The sequence below is a fragment of the Leptosomus discolor genome, chromosome 1, assembly GCF_034619465.1.
Source record: "Leptosomus discolor isolate bLepDis1 chromosome 1, bLepDis1.hap2, whole genome shotgun sequence".
NCBI classification, from domain to species: domain Eukaryota; kingdom Metazoa; phylum Chordata; class Aves; order Leptosomiformes; family Leptosomidae; genus Leptosomus; species Leptosomus discolor.
Window position 1 is genome coordinate 218,064,437 of NC_141391.1, and position 23,222 is coordinate 218,087,658.

At 59.2% G+C, this 23,222-nt stretch overlaps 2 protein-coding genes across 2 annotated transcripts in view; both read right to left on the minus strand.

Annotated features, from left to right (window-relative positions):
- The window catches only part of AHCYL2 (adenosylhomocysteinase like 2), a 108,453-nt gene extending 98,908 nt beyond the window's left edge, over window positions 1-9,545 (minus strand). Inside the window, exon 1 of the mRNA XM_086475254.1 lies at window positions 9,132-9,545. Coding sequence (XP_086331380.1) covers window positions 9,132-9,545 — 414 coding nt within the window. The remainder of the gene's footprint in view (window positions 1-9,131) is intronic.
- A 7,584-nt stretch (window positions 9,546-17,129) lies between these two features.
- SMO (smoothened, frizzled class receptor) lies at window positions 17,130-22,519 on the minus strand. Its single transcript, XM_086475264.1, has 12 exons — window positions 22,252-22,519; window positions 20,709-20,914; window positions 20,306-20,515; window positions 20,058-20,230; window positions 19,661-19,880; window positions 19,427-19,550; window positions 19,247-19,339; window positions 18,920-19,028; window positions 18,542-18,727; window positions 18,053-18,201; window positions 17,821-17,955; window positions 17,130-17,671 (listed from the first exon to the last, which is right to left on the minus strand). The coding sequence occupies exons 1-12, from the start codon at window positions 22,517-22,519 to the stop codon at window positions 17,130-17,132; spliced, it is 2,415 nt and encodes an 804-aa protein (XP_086331390.1).
- Between the last annotated feature and the right edge of the window lie 703 nt (window positions 22,520-23,222).

A 23,222-nucleotide genomic window follows, 5' to 3' on the forward strand; every position in this document is an offset into this window, starting at 1 on the left:
TTCAAAAGACAACGCGTTTCGAGCAGGTTTGCAGGGCTGGGGCGCAGGTTTAACATCCCAAAGTATTGCTTGCCGACAGAAATAAACGTGCCCAAACCCAGACCCTGGCAAAGCTTGCCTCTTGCACCAACCTGTTGGTTTCTTTTCCCCTCTCCTGGCTGGTTTCAAACACAGCAGCACGACACATCGCCGCTGGACGTCTCGACTTCCAAAAGCAGCCTCGAAGGCTAATTCTCCAAACGGTTGCAGCAAATGTCACACAGTCCTGCGAACTTCTCGCCTTCCCAGCACGCACGACACACGGCAAACGCAAGTGTAGCACACAGGGCGTGAAGTCAAGCGACACTCGACCAGCCAGCCACTTGGGGCTTCCCAGGTCGTGGGCCTGAACTTGCCAAGCGGCTTATCACAGCCCAAAAAAAGAAAAAAAAAAATCTACTAAAAGGTACGTACAGCCAAACATCACTCCTTGCCTTCTGGCCTTTACCCCGGTTCGGCACGCCTACACCCCACCACGGCCTCCGAAGCGGCCGAGGGAGAGCGGAGCAAACCAAGGGAGCACACAAAGATTTGCATTGCTATCACATCCTTCATCACGGGAAGCCCGGTATCAGCCTCAGCGCACTAAAAGCACGTAAAAGTAACAATATCTTACGCACCTGGATCAAACCTTCAAGAGAATCAACTACTTTTTACATTACTTGAAAACCACGAGCATTTCATTATCGCCTCTTGAGGTCACACTAACAGCGGACAGCAAGAGTGGAGTGGGATTCAGCGCCAGTGAAGAGCAGAAAAACACCAGCAGTTTGGTATTACGGAAAGCCACTTCCATTAACGCCTGACTGGTCGATGTGAAACACTGGAAATTACGGCAGTAATCTCAGCCCAGAATGTAGAAGGTGGTTTTAAAAGAAAAAAAAAAAAAAAAAAAGACAACAAAAAAAAAAAAATCCACATCAAACACGTTAGCGCTTTCTGCAAACAATAAAAACGATCTTTGCCGGTACTGAAAAGGATCCAAGCAGATTTCCCCACCTCCATAAACACCACAGTCACAGAGAGAACACCAGTTCTGAGTCAGCAAGCTTTTGGGTAGCTGGAAGGAAAGATTGTTGGGAACAGACACCAGCGCGAACGGCGCTAAGCTGTTGTCCTAAATTGGTCCTCGAGACATTTTTATGGGAACAGGCCATTCCCTGGCTTTTCTCGCGTAACTTCAGCACGAAACGTCGACCGCTTCACTTCACCTCTGTGGAGTAAATAACAAGCCAAGCTTCCTAACTGTCAGCTGAAGGCGCTTCTGGTTTTAAATACTTGGGCTTGGAATAAAATTTGAAATAAGAGCGGTTCAGCAGTTCTGGGGAGCTAATTTTTCACCTGATTTTCCTCTTCTTCCTGACACTCATGAAAAATGCAACCGACTGCCTACTTAAGGCTCTGTCAGGAGAAAAAAATAAAACAAAATAAAATACTTGGAGCTCCAACATTGCCACCCCTGCCATTTAAAGTGGAGACCGTTCCACGGAGCACAATGCTAAAAGTGCTATTTTAGAAGAATATGAAGGCTGGAAAGCCGACGGGCGATAAAGAATCCCAGAATTAAGGTTGTTCACTCAGCTCAGAGTCACACAGGCTGCAAATTCAGCGTATGCACACACACACACACACACACACACACACACACACACTATTGCTTTCAGAAGAACCTCTCTCCATCAGCAGACAGAACACGGCTTCAGGGTTGGACTGCGCTGGTGCTTCGCTTCCCCTCTTGGGAAGCCACGAAGAGAGGAGGAGGCAGGAGGCTTCCAGAAGACCCAGGGGGTTTGGTCAGGCTGTTAAACGCTGCCCTGACGTCGTGACATTCGGTGGCTTTCGTTGCCAAAGTTGCTGTAGGCACGTCTACGCGGGCAGGTGCAGACAGACGGGAGCTTACGCCGGAGGGAGAGGAGGCAGCTCTGGGCCAGAAGCTGCACAGCAGCAGCGCTGATGCCCCGCGAGGAGAACAAGACGCGAAGTGACTCCTATGGGACCCATCCGGCACGCGCAGCGCCAACGTGGCGCTGCCCGCAGCTGCTTAGGCACGTCTGCGGTGGGTTGGCCCTGGCCAGAATGCCAGGTGCCCACCCAAGCCGCTCGATCGCTCCCCCTCCTCAACCGGACGGGGGAGAGGGGGGAAAAAAAAAAAATACCAACAGGCTTGTGGGGTTGAGATCAGGATGTTGAGATACACGTGCCTTTAACTGCAGAGCTGAGCACAGAGGATTTTTGTGCAAGAAATATTTAAAGCCCGTTTTATCCGTAATTCACCCTTTTCCTCCTCGTCACTTGGTTGCTCACGTGAAGCCCCAGAACCTAATGGTTTTGCAGCGAGCAGCCTGCAGCACCGTCACGTAGAGGCTGGACCTTATTTCTCGGCCTGTCTCTCTTCCATTCATCACTTAGACTCTGTAACTTGCCCCTGGCTCATCTCCCTGCACAGGGATTGAACAGGACGTGAGCCATCGTACTTCAGGGAGGGGGTTTTCCTCCCCGTGACTGAGGTTCTGCGCTTGGACCTCTGGCTTGAATCTGCAAAACTGAAGGAAAAAAAAAAAAAAAAAAAATACCAGAGAAGGAAATGAAGTGGCTCGTTTTCGTACCCTGCCGCTGCGGCAGCTCTACACAACATTTGGACCCTTTCTCTTGTTTTGGTGCTTGGTCATGCTGCAAATTTCACCAAAGCCGCAGGTCACTCGGTCACACAGAGAAATCTGCCCGGGACCTCCGCGCTACCTAGGCGATTCCTCTCCCCTTAGCTTTACCTCCTTCTCCTCCTTGTTTGAATTAACTCACCGCGTTGTTCTACACTTCACCAGAGTTAAAAAAGAAAACCTAAAAGGTCAAACACGGCTCCGAAAGTCGCAGCTGCTTTACCTTGCTCGCCTTTCAAGCGCCAAGCCAGCGCCAAAGCTCCGACAACGCTTTTAATCGCTTGCAAATTCAAACAGCCGGGTTCTGCCCCTCCAGGAACGCTACAAACGCGAAGAGCGTTACGCATTTCAACGCTTTTCGCCCACGGAAGCGACAGAGGTGCTGCAGCCTCCCGGCCAGACGCGCGTTGGCCGTTCGCAGACGCAAGGTTTGAGGAACCCGAACCACACCCCGGCTCCCCATCCCCACGTCACCCCGTTTTACGGCCTGCCGCCTCCTCACAGCCGTTATTTTCCTGCCTTCTTTTTATCTTCTCGCCTGTTCCCGAGCCTCCACCCCGAAGGTTGACGTATCGATCTTGGGACACAGTTCCACACGCAGGCGCCTTCTAAAATGAAACCCTGCACATTCGTAGGGAGACGGACCCACACGCACTAACAGGACACGGCCTCCAACGAGGAGATTTTCCTCAGCAGCATCCAAACCACACTCATTACGCGCAGCACTTGGGAATCCAGCCTCGGGGGAAACGTTTATTACCCGGCAGAAGTGATCACCAGGGGTTGGAATGAAATGGAGAAAACAGGAAAAACGGACGCGCAAGCGTGTGAGAAATCCTTAGCGGGGCACGCACCTGCCAAAACCAAAAAAAAAGCCCCACAAACCGGTGCGGGAACGTCGCGAGGAATTTCCACACGTTTACGGGGGAAAAGCGGCGCTTTCGTCCCAGGCAGGGAAATCTGCTGGGAGTCAAGGTCAGAATCATCATTTAGACAAGCCACATGAGAGTCATTTGTAGTCTTAGCAGAATAAAACCTCCCATGGCAGCTCACCAGTCAGGTGACGCGCCAGTCTAGCGAGCACCAGGCATTTATTTTGACGTAATCCCTTCACCGAAGCACGTTCCAGCGAGGAGTTTTAGGAAGGTTACACTCCAGCAGCAGCCTTACACAAGGACGCGCACCTCCTTCCTGGGCACCCCTACGCCCTGCTTTTTCTGCCTTGCCCACAGACAAAAGCCACGGCTTCCCACAGCCGCTGGCACTGCAGAGGCGGCGGCGGCGCCGGGGAAAAAGCAAGCTGTGCTCTGCTCTAGCCCACCGAATGAATCAACAGCACCGACAGAACAGCAAATCAGTCCCTTCCAAGGCTAAAAACCTCTGTTTTCACGCCGCTAAGGAGCAAAAGAAGACAGCTTGAAACGCAAGGAAAGCTGAGCTTTCTGTACGGAGTGGCTGGGACTAAAAAAAAACTCAGAAATAACCTTCTGTTTTGTCAACTGGTCTATGCTGAAGATAAACCTTCGCAGCTACACAATCGCTGTCGCTTAAACTTCCCGGCACGGTGTGCAAGCATTGACTAAGCCTCCCTTGCCAAGCAGTTAAGAATCATTAAACCACAAAGTGCGTCTGTAAGTACACGTTCTTCCCTCAGCTGAGGAAAGAGGGGCACCGAGTTGTTATTTCAAGGCTAAGATCACCCAGCTAATCAGTCTGGGAGCCTTAATTACAGCCCCCTTCCTGGCTCCCACCCCACGCACACACCAACGACAACGTTTCCCGAAGTTCTGCAACTTTCGGCCGCTTTGATCTGAGGATGCCCACGAAACAGAAGCGGCCACCACCGCCCCCCCCCCCCCCCCAAAGCCAACGAGCAATCATCTCACCATCAAAACACCCCTCAGACCTGAATTGGTAAACAATCCCTGTGACTCAGGGCCTTGACTCACATCCACGGGGAAGTTTAACCCGGGACACCTGAAACGGTTACTCAGCCCCGTGGCTCACCTCGCTGGGATGGCAGAACAAGCCACACAGCTCCCGAGTCACCCCAGCGGGCTGCTGCCAGCACCCCACCGCGCAGACCCCGCGCTACACCCGAGCCGGTTCGGCACCCGGCTGCTGCTGGAGAGGCCTTTCCAGCCCTCCCGTCTCCACCAGCCTGCTCACACCGCTACTCCCGCACCGTTCCCGGCTCTTCCTTGACCCCGCGTTGGAAGGAATCACGCCAACAGAAAGCCAACCCAACCCAAAGCGGGGAATTTGATGCGGTTTTTGCTCCCTGAACTGGCTCATCTTGAGAGCCCGGCCGGTGGGGGAAGGGGAGAGGGTCAGGGCAGGCAGGCAGAGGCAGGAGGAGATCCGGACCACCCCTGAAGCTCAGGCCGTCAGCCCACGCCTCAGACACGGGTCAAAACCCCACTCACCAGCCCTTCTCAGAGGCAGCCAGCTCCGAAACGGGGCCAGACAAGCAGGCGCCGGCTAAATCTACCTGGGCAGACGCACGTAAAGGTCACAGCCACATCCATTAGTCAAGAGTTCGCTGCAAAAGCCAAGTCCAACGTCAGGAATGAGGTCACCGAGCCGCTTCCCGAGAGCGCGGATCTACGGCAAGAACCCAGAGCGAACAACGACGTGATTACGGAGATCTTCACCTAGATCTGGCGGGCACCGCCTCTGCAGGTGCCGTGAGGACAAGCCCGGGGTACTCGGCTTTGACCCCCGGGCTCGCAGGAGCGCCAGCGTTTCTTGCACCAGCAGGTGGGCGAGACTGCGGAGTCAGGTCTATCCCTCAGCTGGGGTTTACAACCGCATGAAGCCACCGCCTAAATAAATAAAAACACAAACTTGCGAAGCTGTTAACACTCGCCGGTCCGGGTACACGTACTGTCCCCACGCTATCAAGGTAAAATATTAATTAGCACATCTAAAGGCATAAGTAAAACACTAAACGGCCATCGGAACAGTTTTAAAAGGAGAGTGGTATTGGAGGAAAGGACAGTCAGAGCTGTTTACTGGGAACTCTGTGCTTGTGTCTGAACTGCGAAGTAAACACGTGGTCTGCACCGTACTTCAACGGCGTGTTAAAATTTCAACGAAAAGTAGAAAAACCACCAGAAAAAAACAGTAGTTTTAATATATAAACCAGTCAAGAACGAACTACTGAGATTCATTCTTCCAGGCAAGCACTGTAAGAACTACAGTTCAACTTGTTCCCCTACGAATTTGACATGACCTTGTTTATCTGTTTTAAACAGACCTTTCCCTTTATTTCAGGTCCCAAAGCAAAGTTCTATTGGATTTGACTACCAAAATTTATCTGCTTCTTTTAGACTTATTTTTGCACTAAACCTTCTTTCAACAGATGCTTCAGCTCCGCGTGCCCAATTTTTCAGTCACAGGACTGGGAACAATTTTATGGCTACAAAATCTGGTGGTTTATTTTAAAAAAAAAAAAAAAAAAAAAAAAATCACACGACTTCCTAAGACACGGCGGAAGGGACTCGGGATTTGTAGATGGGGTAAACGAAACGCCTAACCACCTCTCTAGAACGCCCGCTCGGAAGTCGCTGGGAAGCAACGGTACGGGGGGAAAAGGAAGAGGAGGAACAGTACGTACTCCCAGATACCCTCCATCGACACGTCTCGCCGCCTCTAGCAACCAGACAGATTGTCAGCTCCCAAACAAACCCATCACCCAAAGCACAGGGAGCCAGCTGGGGAGTAAGCGTGCTGGCTGTTCCTCCCGAAAGCCTGGCACCCTTTGCTCCTCTCTTACCAGGCATCCTCTGCTGCTGTTCGGAGCGGGCAGGGAGGGCGACGCAGATTCCTGCAAGCTGTTTCAGAAAACGACCCCAGTACCCACCCTCCGGACACCCCTTCCCCCCCCCCCCAGACTTAGTGATGCAAACGCGTCCTCTCCCACCGCGCTCCTCTGGACTTCGGGAGGGGGGTGCAAGGAGAAACCCCTGTTTGCTGTTTAACCAAAAAGAAAGGAGAGGGATAAGGGAGGAGTTCAGAAGTATTAAGCACACTTGAGGAGAAATACGGATACCCTGAGGGTCTCTGAAAAGAAAAGAGATGGGATTGGGATAGCAAAGGGAGAGGGCTCCAGACACCAGGGATGGAAGTCACAATCCTGGCGGAAAAACATCCTTTACCAAGGAGCTGACCCCTGCCCCCAGCAGGGATTTCCAAGGGGACGAAGGAGCCCTCGCTCCAGACTCTCTTCATGGGCTGACCTTGCCTTACTGGGACGCGCTCCTTCCCGCAGAGGCTCCAGGAGAGGCTCCAGTTTCAGGAGGAGATCACAGTTATGGAGACAAACTCCCACATCCCAGGCCTTCTGAAGGGAGAGGAAGTATGAGAGCAACAGCGAAAGAGGGTGGAAGTCCAGCAATGAAGACTTCACCCCAAAGTTCCACAAGTAGGAAGGTTCCCCTCATGACAGGGACACTTCTTGTTCCCCTACATTCCCCAAAAGGTTCTTGCCAAATCCCTTCCTCCTGAGACTTCCAAAGGGAAGGGCGCAGGCACCAACAACTCCAGTTGCTCCTACTCAGGAGTCTCTGGGGAAAAGCTGCGTTTCTCTACAGCCACGTGTATCTATAATAGGAGGCTCTATCCATCGGAGAGCACACGTATTCCCTCCCCCGACGGGGAGTATCTCTGTCCATGGGTGCATCCACCTGAGGGACACGGATAATGCACGCACGCACCTACGTGAACAGGTCTGAGCGGACTCAGGTGCATCTATAGGTGGACATTGGTACGGACACTGGCATGCAAAGGCACAGAGACGTCCCTACACGACGCCCACGGGGCTGCCTCTGCGTGTCCGAATGCGGTGGTGGCTATAAGCGTGTCCACAGCGGCACGGCTGGGGGCGGGCGGACGTGCAGAGGCGCGAGCGCGCGGCGTACGGGCGCCTGTACGCACCAAGGTGCTGCTCCGCACCCCCGGGGAGGCGCCCAAGGAGAGCAGGCGTGCCCCAGCGCGTGTATACCCACCTCTGTCGGCATCTGCGCAGCTCTGCACGCGTAGGCACACCCGTAGGCACGCGCGTGGACCGACAGGCACGCGGGCGCGCACCTCGACGTGGATATCTAACCGTGTAAGCCTGCAGGTACGTGTGACATGCGTGCAGCTATAGCGCAGAGCCACCTATATACACGTCTGCAGACGCCCCAGCGTGCGGTACGTAAGCGGGCACGTCCACAGCGGCGTGCTGACCTCGGCACGCGCGGGTTCGTACCTACACGAGCAGACGTGCACCCAGGGCTACGCCTGTGTAAGGACAAGAGCGGCCTCAAACACACACGTAAGCAGCTACGGGTGCTCCCGCCTGTGCCCGTATCCCGCGGCGGTACGTACACCCAAACAACGTACGAATCCAGGGGTTACGTACCGGCGCACGTAGCACACCCGCGGGGCAGACACAGGCTGGGGCACGTGCTCAGGCACGGTTCGAGGGGCCGGTGCGTGCCTACAGGCAGAGGCGCCCACCCAACGCGCGGTAGCCAGCGGTCCACGGGTTCCCAGCGTGCGCCTGTCCACCCGGACGGGCGATCGCCAGGACAGGGGCACCCCTGAGGACGGGGCACCCCGTGCAGACCCACCGCCGGGTGCGTGCGGGTGCGTGCCCAGCGATACGCCCAGAGGCACACGCCTGTGCACACGTACACCCAGCGTCCACACCGGGCACACCTCATTACCCCTCGTGTACCCAGAGGGACGGGCACCTCTCTGTACCTCTTATCTGGTGCGTACCCGTGTTCCCAAGCGAGCAGATAACCGCGGGGACACGAACCCGATGTGAACCCACGCACACCCGGGAGCTCACGTACCTGGCACCCGTGTTTCCCACAAACACCCCCACGCAGCCGGGCGTGCAGGAGTGGGGTGCACGCACACCCGGCGAGTGCCTACACTCCTTGGTGGAGGGGAGCGTGTAAGGCAGCACATACCCTACACCTCCGGGCACGCAGCCTACACGGACCCCCGGGGCAGGATCACGCTGGTCACACTTGCCCGTGGCCACATCCACGGCCGGGGTTTGCGTGTGCACCCCACGGGGCAGAGGCACACGGGGATGCAAGGAGCGGGCGGGACCGCGCGACCCCTGGCGAAGCGCGTCCCCAAAACACAGCCACGGCGGCAACCCCCACGGCCACACAGACACCCCACTCGCGCTCACGGGGGACCCCCACGCCGGGACGGTCCGTGCCCGGAGGGAGGCAGCGCCATGTCCCTAAGCACCGGGACGGCTCCCCCCCCCCCCCCCCTCAGTGTGGGGGGGGTGCTTGTCCCGGGGATGTCCCGGTGGGGGGGTGCGAGGTCCGGGGCGCACAAAGCCTCGGGGGAGGGGGGTGCCCCCCCGCCCGTGGGTGGGTGCTCTCCCCCCCACCCCGGTTCCCCTCCTCCCCTCCCCGTTACCTTCTTGACGGTGCGCGGCGCCTCGGTGACGGTGCCGTCGGGGCTGACGAGCGCCTCGGCCGCGGCGCCGCCGCTGTCGCCGCCGTCGCGGTGCCGGTGCTGGGGGTGGTGCGGGTCGCTCCGCTTCATGGCCGAAGCCTGCGGCACCTTGGCGGCGCCCGGCGGCAACCCGGCGGCGGCGGACAGCCCGGGGCAGCCGCTCAGCGGAGGCCGCTCGCCGCCACAGGAGGAGGAGGAGGAGGAGGACGCCGGGGCCGCCTCACGCTCGGTGGCCGGCAGCGGGCAGGCGGCCGCGGCCACGCCGTGCCCGGGAGGGTGCGCGGTCACCGGCTCACACGGCGGCCCCGCCGCCTTATCCATGGGGCCGCTCAGCTCCTTCAGCTCCACAGCGGGGGCTGCCACCTGCACCGACATCGTCGCCGCCGCCGCCGCTGCTGCTGCCGCCACCGCCGCCGCCTCCGGCTCCCTCAGGGACCGACCGCCCCTCCCTCGCCACCGCCCCCTCACCGCCCGCGGGGCACGCCGGGACGTGCAGTCCTCCCGCCCGCCGCCCATGCCTCGACTACAACTCCCGGCAGCCTCCGCGCCGCACCCGCCCGCCGACACCCCCCCGCCTACCTGCGGCGCGGGGGCTGCTGGGAAGCGTAGTCCAGCGCCGCCGTCCCGCTGCTGCCGCCCGCACGGGGTAGAGGCGCGGAATGGCGGCGGGAGGGGCCGCCCCGGCGGGGCCCGTCCGTGGGGCTTCCAGCGGCCCCCACACCCCTCGGGGGCGGCCGGTGCAGCGTTTGGGCTCCCTCCTTCGGGAGGAGTTTGGGGTTTTTTTCACATTTTAGTGGAATTTTCTGTGTTTCAGCTGGTGCACGTCGTGTCACCCGGCGCAGGCCTCTGAGCACCCACTTCCCCCAACGCGAGGGCCTGCGCCAGGCCGCTCTCCCGGGCGCTGCAAAACACTTGGAAACGAGGAGCCGAGATGTCGTGGCAAGGCGAGAGCGACATCTGAGAGCCCAGAAACTGGCCGTCCCGCCCGGTTCTGTGAGCCCACAGAGCCCCGTCACGGGCCGGCCTTTCCTCAGGGGCCTTCGTGCAAACAAAGCCATTAGTGAGACACATTTCTCCGAACCTTCAGGAAAGCTCCTCTTAGGGAAGGGGAATTCAAAACCGTCCTTGGTTATTTTGGGTTTTTATTATTATTATTATTATCAGGATTAACGCAATATCTCAAGGCACAAGCCAAGGACCGAAGTCTGCGTGTTCGGGGCTGCACAAACACAGAGCGAGCGCAAAATTCCCGCCTCGTTTGAGGGTCACGTCCAACACATTGGGCCAGGACAATTTCTTGATACGTAAGGGGCTGTGATCGGCCAAGCAGGCTGGATGCAGAGGAGCCTGGAAAGCGGGAAGGCGTGAAATACTGCCAGCTTGAGTGGACTTTCGGGTTCCATGAGAAATGCCGGAAGTTAAAAAACATGCAGGACAAAGATTGCGATGACCGGGAGAATTTCTGATTCCCAAGTCAACACCCGCAGCCCAGAACCTTTGAGTCACTCGCAAGCCCTGGGCGAGCTCGGTGTTTGGGATGAGCTGGCCGCAAGACGAGGCGCAGGGTGAGGAGAGGAGGACCCCACAGAAAAAAAAACAAAATCAGGAGGCAGAGGAGCAATCGGGGGGGGGGGGCAGCAAAACCTGAGAAGGATTTCACACTCGGAGAGGAAGAACCCAGGCAGCAGCTGACGACACGCTGCGTTGGTAAAAGCTCACTGGGGACAGGAGGAAAAACGGTTTCATTATATGCAAGGGTGGCAGCTGGGCTGGAAAATGCCTGGGATGGAGGAGGAGAGAAAAGGCTGTAAAACGTTTAATGGGCTCCAAAGGCAACGCTGGAGAGGACGGCGGGAGGAATGTGCGAGGGGGGTTGAAGTTAAAGGAAAAGCAGCACGTTACTTTGCGCGTGGAAAGGGGCGAGGAGAAGGCCCGGCTTCATCGAACTACTACTATTTCCTGAACGAGGTGAAATCGGAATCCGCGTGCAGGTTCCACAGCACGTTTCTGCCTCTTCCCTAGGACCAGCGAGCCCGGTCGCAGGGCGGATTTCGGTCTCAGAAGGGGCCTTTGAACATCAAACTCTTTGAAAGCTGCTGGGGGAGGGATTTGAAGTTGCAGCCGATGAATATCCCTCCCCTTCGATAGCCTCTGCGCGTTCCTTGCAGCCGTAAGGCAAGAGCAGGCTCCCTGCAAAGCCCCAGCTCCTGCAGCGCCGCAGTTCTGCTGCGGAGCCGGGCTTGCGCTGACCTGGAGACCCGCTCAGCAGCGCCGATGCCCGGGGCAGGAATCTTCCAGATGATATCGAGGCCCGGGGCAGGAATCTTCCAGACGATATCGTCTCCTGGTGCCGCAGATCCCACAGTCCCAACGCAAGAAAAAAAACCAACCCCGCCGTGTTGTTTTGCAGACGCCTGACCTGGGAGAATCCGCTGCTCGGGCAAAATCCTGACGCCGAGTTCTGTGCTTCGTGCTACCCACACCCCAGCCGTGCATCCCCCACCTGGCTCAGCGTAGGAGCTTCACCGCGCTCGCCCCGCTCGCCTTTTAAAGGGTGCCGTCCACACATGGGGTTAACCGACAGGGATGGCGTTTATCCTGGATACAAAAAAAAGTCATCTACTAATCTCAGCACGCCCAAACACCCCGGCGCTAATCACACATGCCTCCGTCACATCGGGGCGCAAACCCCTGCTTGCCCGCTCGGCAAACAGAGGATATCGCAGCTTGCCAGGGCGCCAGCAACCGGCGTGATGTGCTGGGCTGTACTTGGTGGTTTATCTGGGGAAAGAAAAAAAAAAAGCAACGGATATCAGGAGAGGAAGGGAGAGGCCGTCGGGTTAGGGAGGATCGAGCGGTTCGAACAATCAGGGCTCTGTGAGAGCGGCGCCGGCCGTGCCTGGAACCTGGCTCCTTCCTCGTGCTGCGTGTGTGGGAGATGGAAGAGGGACGGGAGACGGGCAGCGAGGCAGGGCTGCCTTTGCCTGAACGCAGCTGTTGGGTGAAAGCAGCCTCGGAAGGGCCAGAGTCTGGCCCTTGAGAGCCGTGGCTGCGCGTCGACCTGCACGGGAGATCGTGTGATGACCACAAACAACAAAATTAAGCCAGAAAAGGGGTAAAAAAGCGGCGATCTCTGCCAGGGCTCTAAGGGCAGGCTCAGCTGTGGTCTCCAGCCTGTTTTGCCTGTGCCTGCCCTGCTGGCATGGAAATACCTCCTTCCCGGACGGGCACGCCGTGCGTGGTGGAACCAAGCTGGACCCAGTCCACCCCACGACGCCCGCGGTGCTGCCGGCAGGACCCGGCGTGCAGGATCAAGCTGCGAAGGGACCATGCAGCTTGGAGCGGGGGCAGGGCACGGGTAGATGCCTGGGAACCAGCGTACGTAGAGCCCGGAATGGAGCGTATCGTAGCCCAAAGGTGAGGGCAGAGCGAGATGAGACACCGATGTCAGACACTGCGTAGTCGTCTCCGTCCTCCTCGCTCCCCTGGCACGTGATAACCAGAGAGGGGAAGGTGGAGGAACACCCAGGCAGACACAGGCGTGCTCTGGTGCAGACACCCGTGCTTTGATCTCGCACAAAGAAAGAAAACCCAGGGTTTTTTCCTCCGCCACAAAACCGAGCATGGCCAAGCTGTTTGCCTCCGGAATTGCCATATTGCCCTGAAATCCTCCGTCCGACCACACCGTGCCGTGGGGAGCGGTTGGCGTCGTGCGGTGATGCCCAGCACCTGCCTGGGAGGAGACCGGGCTGGTTACCGGATCAGCAGAGCCCTAACTGCTTTCTCGGTCTGGATTTGCCCGTTCCTGTGATGTTCAATCCTAAAAGCAAGGCTGGAAAAAAAAATATACCAAGCCAGCAGCCGGGTGCGTGCTGGGGTTAGCGACGGAGGGCAGGACCGCTCGGCGTGGATCCTCTCCACTTCCCTGATCCCCATGAAAAGCGGCCGAGCCTCTATTAACGGGGATGGGACGGGCTCCTGTACGGCCGCACGGCCCACGGTGACCCAGCGGAGAGCAGGGCAGCTCTGCCCGGCACCGCTGCGGAGGCTGAGCCGCCCAGACACAACGAAAAGAGGGGGGGGGGGGGGGGGGGGGAAGAGATTTATGTGGAAGTTTTTCAGTTCTCTAAGACTCTAATACCCTCCTGTAAGCCGACAGACGGACCCAGCAGTCGTCTCGCCGTGATACGTGTAATCCCAAACCAGAAGTCGATACCACCCCATAATATTAGCTCTTCTAATTGCACCTCCTGTACCACAGATAGGAATTTCAGATGATTCAGCCTATCCCCGCCTAATGGCATGTGGATATTTGATACCAGCAATCCGATTTTACTGCGGCTATTGATTTGTTCTGGCAACGGCCCCGCGACCGGCCTGCGCGATCCGAGTTTTCATTCATTTAATTACGGCGCAGGCAGCCAGATGGCCAGAGAGCGCCGACGTTCGTCCCCGGGGGCGAGCGGTTACGCGTGTTCATCGCGAATATTACCCGGATTTCTCGCAACCTCCCTGCCTTGCCCTCGTGAGCGCTCTCAGGGGGGTTCGGGTTGATGCGTGACCCTCCGCATTTTTGTCCCCGAAACCTCTTAACCGCAGAGCAGCGGGACGGGGCTGCACGTGCGCGTGGAATTCCTCTCCCCGCGCTCGATTTTCACGAAATCTTTGCCGTCTTTACCTGCAAGCCTGCAGCCTCTCTGCGCTGGGGGGGATGCCTGACAGACAGCTGCATAGGCATGTCATCGTACGAGCCTCGTTTCCTTGGGAAATCAGCTTAAAATAATAACTGGAAGATATTAAAGCTGTTTCACAATGGGAGGGCAGGCAGGGGGAAGAGGAAGGGCTCTTTGCTCCTTTGTAATGTGAAGTGGAGCCTGAAATATTGCTCCTCACCGAAAGGGAAAAGAATAATAAATAAGAGGATGTTATTTACGTGTGACCACTTGAGCTCTTCCCTTTCTTTCCTGCGGATACACGACGGAGGAATTAATTGGGTTTTGCCCGCCAAGGAGCTGAGCGGGTGACGCCCGGGTCACCGAAGGGAGGAGGTTTGTCCCTCAGGTCCTTCAGGCTCACCGTAACCTTCCCCCATGCTGGAGGAGTCGGAGGGAGAAGATGCTCTTGGGAAAAGGTTCAGAGGAGAGGGCCGTGGGGAGCAGGAGCATCCCAAACCCCAGCACGAGGGTGCTGAGGATGGAGGGGACCCTGGTCCAGCCTTGTCCCTGCCCCGGGGGAGGCATCTCCTCCGTCAGACCTGACTCAGCCACCCCGGGGGGTCCCCGTATCCCACGCGTGAGCGCAACCGCTGCGGGCAACCGCTTCCTGGCGGCGGCTTCCCTGTGAGCGGCGTCGGTCGGGGAAACCCACGGTGGCGGCTGCCCGTCCCCTGGAGCTGACACGGTGGGGGAGGCACGGCAAAGGCACCTCCCTGCCACCTTACTCTTCATTCTCACTCTTAATTCTCGCTCTTAATTCTCACTCCCCTGCAGAACCTGGCCCCGAGCAGCCTGCGACGCCCCGAGCACCCACGGTGCTACGCGGGACCACCGCCCGCTTGTGGGTGGGGATGCTCCGCGCTCCCGGCACAGCGCCTGGGCACGAGAAGTTGGGCTGAATTTGTCCCGTGCCGGGTGCTTCGTCCCTTTTAACCAGGATGTTTTAACCATAACCCTGTTTAAATGGTGGCGTTTGGCAGTTGCGTCTCGTTTTTCCCGCTAGAGCAAAGAGCTGGTTCCATCTCCTGTGCCCCCTGCGAGGAAAGCGCAGTGTTTCCCAGGATAAATGCTTTTTTCTTCCTTAAAACCAAAAAAAGCCTCTTTGTCCCCGTGTGCCAAATCGAGGGGGCTGTTTTGGTGCCTGGGGGAAAACGTCAGGGATGCGGCAGGGTCAGGACGTCTCCTGTTGTTTCCAAAATTAAATATTTTAGCTTTTTGTTTCAAAACAATGTATCATTTAGGAACAGCTGCTTTGATCCATTTTCCTTTTAAAAAAAAAACAGCCCACAAAAAGTAAAATATAGATAAAAAGAAGCAGCAGCCCACGAAAATAAAATATAGATAAAGTGAAGGGAAAGAAAAGCCCATGAAAATAAAATAAACATAGATAAACATTTCATTTCACGCCAGCTGAACCAGCCTTTACTCCGGCTTCCCGCTGCCCACCCGCCCCAGCGCAGAGCATCCCGCTCGCCAAAAAAACACCAGGAAAATGCAATTTTTCACTGGCCAATTCCATCCAAATTTCAGAGGGGCGCCGGGATAACCGAGCACCCCGCACGCCTCGCTCCCAAGCGAAATAAGAAAAAAAAGGACGCTTTCCAAAAGCAGCGGTTCTCCCCCAAAAGCACCACCTTGCACAGCCCATCGTCTGGCCCCTGCACCCCCACAGGACCCCACTCTGGCCGAGGCACCCAGCAGCACCCCAAAAGCGGGGCCACCCAGCTGTGGGGTTGGGGATATTTAAGCCCGTAGTGCCACCTGCTGGCAAAGGGCCCCCCACCCCCGCCCCCCCAAGTCCCCCCCCCACTTCGCTGCCACGCCAAGCGCGTGTCCCCCCAAAAAGTCCCCACAGCACCCACCTCCCGCGGGCAAAACGGCCAGGATGGGCGGTTTAGAGCAGTTTAAAGCCAGTTTTAAAGCAGTTTCAAGCTGATTTTAAAGCAGGTTTGAGCCCTTTGGGGAGAAAGGACAAAACCCCGCGATGTTTCCCCGCGCTCGATACCTCCCCAAAAAGCCCAGGGCAGCCGCTGGCAATGGAAACTTGGCAAATTTAATACTGATACAGGAGGGTTTGTCTTTACACAGCAAAAATTAACCCGTGGAGGTCACTGGGATAGCGAGAAAGCCAGGAGCCTACCAGGATTTAATGAAAACACGTACAGGGATAATGGACGGGTACAAAACACCAGCAGGGACTGGAGTCCTCCTGCCTCAGGGCTCGGCCGGGTTCGCTGTAACTTGGGGCTTTTCGCTTAAAAAAAAAAAAAATAATAAAAAGCTTTGCTGAGGAGGTTGATGCACCCAGACAGCAAAAGCGCCCCCGGCTCACCGTGCACACCCCGGGATTCTAAAGTTTGGGGTGGTTTATTTTTTTGCATCATGACTCGGGGAGCGCCCGTGCACCCCAACGCAGCTCCCCATCCCCCGTGGCCAGGGACCACCGTCCCACCAACCCTGCGTTTCGGGTCTGGTTCAGCTCTCGGGGGAGCTGGAAGGCACTTTGGGACCCCTGAAGAAATAGGGGTGCACCCAGAAAAATGGGTGCGCCCCAGGGATGCTGCTGCTGCTGCCGCTGCTGCCCTGTGAGGGGGGTGGTCAGCTCATCCCGCTCTTGGCTGCAGCACCCGAGCGCAGGCCACGCCTGGCCGTCACGTCTCGGTGTAGAATACAAAGATTAAAAAATAAAAAGAAATAAAATTTAAAAAAACCCAACCCTATTGGCACAAGTGTTTGGAAGCTCTACGTACCATCTAGCCGTGGGTGGGGGCAGAGGGCGAGCGAGGGGTGGCAGCGGGTTCCGGCACCCCAGGACAAAACTCACCAAAATCCACCCTGACCGCTCGCCCGCTGCCTGGTACCGCTGTCCCTTGAGGCGGGGGGCACCCGCTCCCGTCCCCGTTGGTGGCAAAGGCAGCGTCCCCCTTCTCCCTGAATCCCTGCAGGACCTGGGTGGGGTTTGTTTCACCCACACCTTGTTTCTCTTCTCCCAGCGATGCCGGGCATGAGGCACCCCAAAACCCTTCTGCTGGCGTCGATGTGCATCGAGTCTGTCTGAGCGATGGGGGGGAGAAACGCCGTCCTCCGGCGGGGGAAATCCGCCACAGCCGGGCCGGAGGGATGCTCGGGACCGGCCCCGGTGGGACGGGGTGGGCTTCGGTGTCCCCTCGCAGGCTGCCCGTGCTGGACGAGGCTTTGGGTCTCACCCCAGGTGTCCTCGTCCCCTCGTAACGTCCCACCGGCCTTAAAAGTCCGAATCGGCGTCCAGCAGCTCCGCGTCCACCAGGTTGGTCCGAGAGTGGATGGGGGCCAAGCCGGCCCGTCGGCCCTGAGTCCTGGACCCCCCGCCGTAGGGCAGGGCGCCGCGGTCAGGGGACCACAGCAGACCCCCGTTGTGCTGCCGACACCCGCTGCTGGGGCCGGGGCTCTCCTCCTCCGGGGACCCGCTCTCGGGGCAGAAGGGGTTGCTGATGAGGTGGAAGACGTTGGCTCTGCGGCGGCCGTCCCACGGCCCCCCAGCGAAGGCAGCTTCAGGCTGGCCGGGTGGGAGCCCTGGGAGGACGTCGGGGGCAAAGGCGACCAGGCAGGGCTGGGGGGGCAGCCGGGGTAGGCGAGGGACGGTGCTGGGTGCCGGGGGAGCTGCGGAGCCCCCCAGGCAGCGCTCGGGGCCCGGGCACACCTCCTTCTTCTTCTTCCTCCGCTTCTTCTTGCGGCCGCCGCGCTTCTGCAGCTCAGGGGAGACGTCGGCCTCCACCACCCAGAGGTTGGCCCTCTCCTCCGGTGGCACTGCGGGACACAGGGACGGGGCGGGTGAGAGTGGCCGCATCCTACCCTGCGCCCCCCTCTGCCTCTGCCTCCCCGCGCATCCCCCAACACCCCTCAGCCCATCTCGTCCCCCCCCCCCGAGATACTCCACGCGGTCCCCAAGGACTTGCCAGGCGTCGCCACGGGTGTCACAGAGATGTCCTGGGGCAGGATAGCCCCTCTCCTGGCCACCATCTTGGTGACGTGCTGGGCCCACGCCGAGGACACATCGGCCGACGGCTCGTTGATGTCAAACGCTAAGCCAGCTGCAATGACAACAGGAAAGCCCAGTCGAGGTGGGGGGGATGGGATGATGGGGACCCCGGGGTGCTGCCGAGCTGGCCCCCTCCCCCGGGCACGTACCCACGGGTCCGTCATGCGAGACGGTGTGCATGCTGAAGGACAACTCCTGGCCCGGGTCACGCAGCAGCTCCTTGCGCTTGGAGAAGGCCTTGGCGATCATCTTGCTCTTCTTGATCCTCTTGGGTTGGTCATCGCTCTGCCCCGTCAGCCTGGGGACACGGTGGGTCAGAGCAGGGACACGGGGTGGCCCAGGCGCAGGGGACACACAATCCCAGGCATCGCACCGGGGGGGCATGGGGACCTTCCCCATCTCCCTCTCCCACTCTGGACTGGGACACCAAGGGCTGGGGACTGGAGGTGTCCCACAAACAGGACAGGAGACACCCGCAAAGTAGGGCAGGCCACCCCATTCCTGAACCACTGTGTGCCGCGAGCCCACAGCTCACGGAGCTGACGGACAAAAGGCTGAGGGTGACCTCCAACACCTCAGGACGTTGGATGGGGCAGGAAGGGCCGCCTGGAACTGGGGTGATCCCCTCAGGTTCCCACCTGCACCAGGTGCGCTTCCAGATGAGCAGGGTGGCCTTGGTCCAGACCCAGGTGCTCATGGAGACACCGGTGCCGAACATGGCGAAGAGGTTGATCTTCTCCACCAGCAGGCTCGGCCGGTTCTTGATCTCGCAGTCCGGGATGGGCTTGTTGGTCTGGGTGGCGATGGTCACGTTGGCCTCGCACCTGCGGGGACAGACGCAAGACGGTGGCCGTAAGGAGGGGGAAACCCAACGACACCCCACAGCTCTGCGGAGATGTGGTGGCAACGCTGGCAGGGGACCTGGGGCTCTCCATTCTGCAACGTCCCCCATTTAAACGCGAGGTGCTGGGATGCCACCAGTGTCCCACTCGCCCTCCCGTCCCCGTCCCACTCACAGGACATATTCCCGAAAGCTCCGCTCCCACTCCGCCTGGTTGAAGAAGTCATAGAAGTGGCAGCCAAAAGTGATGAAGACGAAGCCGAAGGCCAAGAAGCCGAAGATGCCTGGAAGACAAGTGGGACATCCCTCGTTTAGCCAGACCCCAGCGACACTGGGACACAGATGCTGCACCGGGGCCGTGCCACCACCACTACAGCTTTGTCCCCCACTGACTGCAGCCACCCCCCGAAAGGTGGGACGGGGCTGTCTGGGTTCAGGGGATAAAATGTCCCCGATCCCCCCCAAATTCCCATGGAAATGGTGCCGACGGAGCCCCGCTTACCCAGCCGCAGCATGGTCTCGTTGATCTTGCTGGCCGCCTTCTCGCTGAGCAGCCCAGGGTGGTTGCTCTTGATGGAGAAGAGCGTCATCACCCCTGCGGTGGAGGGATGAGGTGGTTAGGGTTTGGAGGGGGGACACCCACAGCGCCCCTGTCCCTGCACAGGGGCAAGCCCCCACCTACCCCGGATGAGGAAATAGCCTCCCACGATGAGGACGAGCCCGATGGGCGCCAGGACGAAACCGGCCCGGTAGCGGTAGTTCTTGTAACCCACGAAGCAGATGCCGCTGACAGAGTCACCATCCACCTGGTAGAGATGAAGATGGGACAGGGGGGGTCAGTTGGCCGCGGCCATCCCTCCCCGTGCGCATCACCCCGGCAGGGAACCGCCAGGACACGGGATCGTGGTCCCGTTACCTGCGCTACGGCCAAGATGGCCACGGTGAGGACGAAGGGGATGGACCAGGTGATGAGGTGGAAGTAGGAGGTCTTGCCCAGCAGCGGCTGGTAGGTGGTGCCCAGCGCCTTGAAGGAGGTGTGCCAGGCGTAGGTCAGCATCACGAACCAGATGACACCCGACATCAGCGAGTAGTAAACGATGACGAAGATGATGACGCAGGAGAGCGTCTCGTTGGAGCTATGGGGAGGGGCGAGACAGGAGTGTCACCAACCTCCACGAGAGGACATGGGGAGGAAGGAGGTCTCTCCTACCCAAGAGTGGAGCATCCTCCATGCTCCCAAGAGGGCAGGAAACCCCAAGAGCCCTTCTTGGTCTCGGGAACACCTCTTGGATGGAGGCGAAGGTGACACGTACGTGGGTTCCCCCAGCCGCATGGTGCCGTCGGCCCGGCACACGATCTCGTCGCGGGCGCCATCCATGAACTGCGCCAACCAGCCGATGCTGCCCACGAAGAAGCAGGCGTTGACGTAGAAGAGGATGACGGCGGGGTAGCGGTTGGAGTTCCTCCAGTCGGCAACGAACGTGGCCTGGCGGAGAAAGGGACATCTTGGTGCCCGGTCACCTTTTGGGGCCACCTCCCCGTGTCCCCCTCCGCGTCTCACCAGGGTGAAGAAGGTGCAGAAGATGGTGACGGAGCTGAAGGCGGCGATGTAGACGTGCATCTCACGGTGCTCCTTCTCGGTGAAGAGCGGGTTCTGGCACTGGATGCCACAACCCTCCACGTCCTCGTACCAGCTCTTGGGGTTGTCCGTCCTCACCAGCGGTGCCTCGCACTGCCCCGAGCTGTTGAACTTGATGTTCTGCACCTCGTTCTGCCGGAGGAGAAACGAGGCCGTGAGGAGGACGAGGAGGAGGAGGCGGCACCCCCACGGCAAAGGCTGCGCTGCCGTGGCAGACGTCGATCCCCCACGGCGGGCTGGGGACGTTTCCCTGCTCCGTGGGGATTTGGAACCCGTGGCAGGACGGCGGGGGTGTCCCCCCCCCGCGCTCCGTGTCCCCTCATACCGGGCATCCCTCGGGGAAGCGGTCGGGCGTGCACTTGAGGAAGTCGGGCCAGCCGCGCTCGCGCTCCACGATGGTGCAGGGGGCGCGGGTGGCCTGGCAGAGGGTCTGGCTGGGCAGCTCCACCTGGCCGTCCTCGCACTTGGGCATGTAGACGGCGCAGAGCAGGGGCTGGATGACGTCCCAGCAGCGCGGGGCGTTGCGCAGGCCTGCGGGGACAGCGCCAGTCACCACCGCCCCGGGGTGGACCCGCCTCGTGTCGGTGCCCCCCGCCCCACGCTGCCCCCCCCTGCCGCAGTGGGACGGGGCAGAGCCCGGCTGCGGTGGCGGGGAGCACCGGCACCGCCCGCCCCATCAACTCGGCGCACGCCATACCCGGACCCCTCTATAACGCCGCTGGGGTGCCATGCCCGTCGCAAGGTGCTATACTGCTGCCCTGCCCTATGGGGCTCAGCCGCGGTCCCCCGGTGTACAGCTCGCTCTCTATATACTGTACCCAATTCCAGGCCTCCTGCTATACCTCACCCATCCCTGCTCCCCTGTTATACAGCTATCTATACTGTACCCATCCATGGTCCCCTGCTAAACTGCCCACTCTATACTGTACCTATCCCTGTGCCCATCCCCCTCCCCTCTATACTGTACCCAGCTCCAGACCCCCTCTATACTGCGCCCTGTCTCCCACTATACCACTCTCCTCTATCCTGCACCCACACCTGGTCCCCAACTATACTTCCACACCCCTATACTGTATCCATCCCCAGTGCCCTGCTATACTGCTCCCCTTTATACTCTACCCATCCTCTGTCCCCCGCTACAGTGCACCCCTCTGTACTGCACCCACACCCGTCCCCCGCTATACAGTTTCCTATACTGTCCCCATCCCCAGTCTCCTGCTATACTGCTCCCTCTCTATACCACACCCATCTCCTGTCCCCTACTATATTGCTTCCCTCTATACTGTATGCATCTGCTGTCCCCTACTATCCTTCTCCCCCTCTATACTGCACCCATCCCCAGTCCCCTACTATACTGCTCCCCTCTATACTGTACCCATCCCCAGTCCCCTGCTATACAGTTTCCTATACTGTACCCATCCCCAGCACCCCGCTATACTGCTCCCTCTCTATACCGTACCCATCCCCTGTCCCCTACTATACTGCTCCCCTCCTACACTGTACCTACCCCTAGTCCCCTGCTATATTTTTCTATATTGTACTCAGCCCCAGTCCCCTACTGTACTGCTCCCCTCTATATTGTACCCACCCCTAGTCCCCTGCTATAGTTTTCTCTACTGTACCCATCCCCTGTCCCCTACTATACTGCTCTCCCTCTACACTGTACCCAACCTGCCCTCTATACTGCATCCACCCCCTCTCCCCGTCTATAGTGCTCCCCGGCGCCCCGTGCCCCCCCCCCCCCCCCCCTCCATGCCCGTCCCGGGCCTTTCCCAGACTCCTGACTGCGTCCCGCCCCCGCTATACCGCGCTGGGCCGGAGGTGTCCCGTGTGTGTGTATCCCCCCCTCCTCCCCTCTCCGCCCGTACCGGACCAGAGCAGGAGCTTTCCGTGAGCCTCCTCCTGCGAGGCGGAGTCGGCTGCCAGCAGCGTGGAGGTGGCGGCGTAGGGCAGCGCCGAGCCCAGGCAGGCACCGTAACGGAGCCGTTCGCAGGACGCGGGGCGGCGGCAGCGTTCGGGGACGGCCGAAGAGTTGAGGAAAGGGACGGCGGGGCAGCCGCCACGGCGGCCGCCCAGCGCCAGCGCCATCCCCAGCGCCAGCGCCCACCGCCACCCGCCGCCGCCTTGCGCCGCCATCCCGGCCCGCACCGGCCCTAAGCGGGCGGCCCGGCCCCGGCCCCCGCCATGCCCCGACGCCCTTTGTTGAGCTCGCCGGGAGCGGAGCGGGGCCGCTCCTCCTCCTCCTCCTCCTCCTCCTCCCTCAGCGCGGCCCGGCCCGGCCCGCCACGGCCCCGCGCCCCCCGCCGGGGCGGGCTGAGGGGAGGCGGCGCCGCGGGAGGGGGGAGCAGCCCGCTTTGGAAGGGAAAAGTGGCTTTTTGTGAGGAAAAAGTTACCTTTTTTTTTTTTTTTTTTGCAGCGGGCAGGGAGGGGACGCGTTTTTGAGGAGGAAAGCGGGGGTTTGAGGAGGGGGATGGCGCTCAGGGAGGAGCGAAAAGGGTCGTTCTCCCGCGGGCGGGGAATGTTGGGCTTGGGGGGGGGGGGAAATGTTGGGTTTTTGTGAGGGAAAAGTTGGTTTTAGGGAGGGGGAAGTGGCTTTTGGGAGGGGAAATGTTGCTTTGGAAGGGGGAGGAGTCGCGTTTTTGGAGGAGAAAGTTTGTTTTTTTCGAAAAGAAGTTGGATTTGGGGCGGCGGGGGGAGGAGATGTGGGAGGGGGAGGTGGGTTTTGAGGGGGAAAAGTCGGGTTTGGGGAGGATAAAAGTTACTTTTGGGGAGGATAAAAGTTAGTTTTGGGGAGTAAGGTTACTTTCCGGGCAGAGAAGTCACTTTTCTTGGAGGAGGA

Coding starts and splice junctions, on each gene's coding strand:
- SMO (XM_086475264.1), bottom strand. CDS start 22,519: ATGGCGGCGCAAGGCGGCGGCGGGTGGCGGTGGGCGCTGGCGCTGGGG. Junction 19,881..20,057: donor ATGCGGCTGGGGGAACCCAC/GTACGTGTCACC, acceptor CCCTCCCCATAG/CTCCAACGAGACGCTCTCCT. Junction 19,551..19,660: donor CCATCTTGGCCGTAGCGCAG/GTAACGGGACCA, acceptor CATCTCTACCAG/GTGGATGGTGACTCTGTCAG.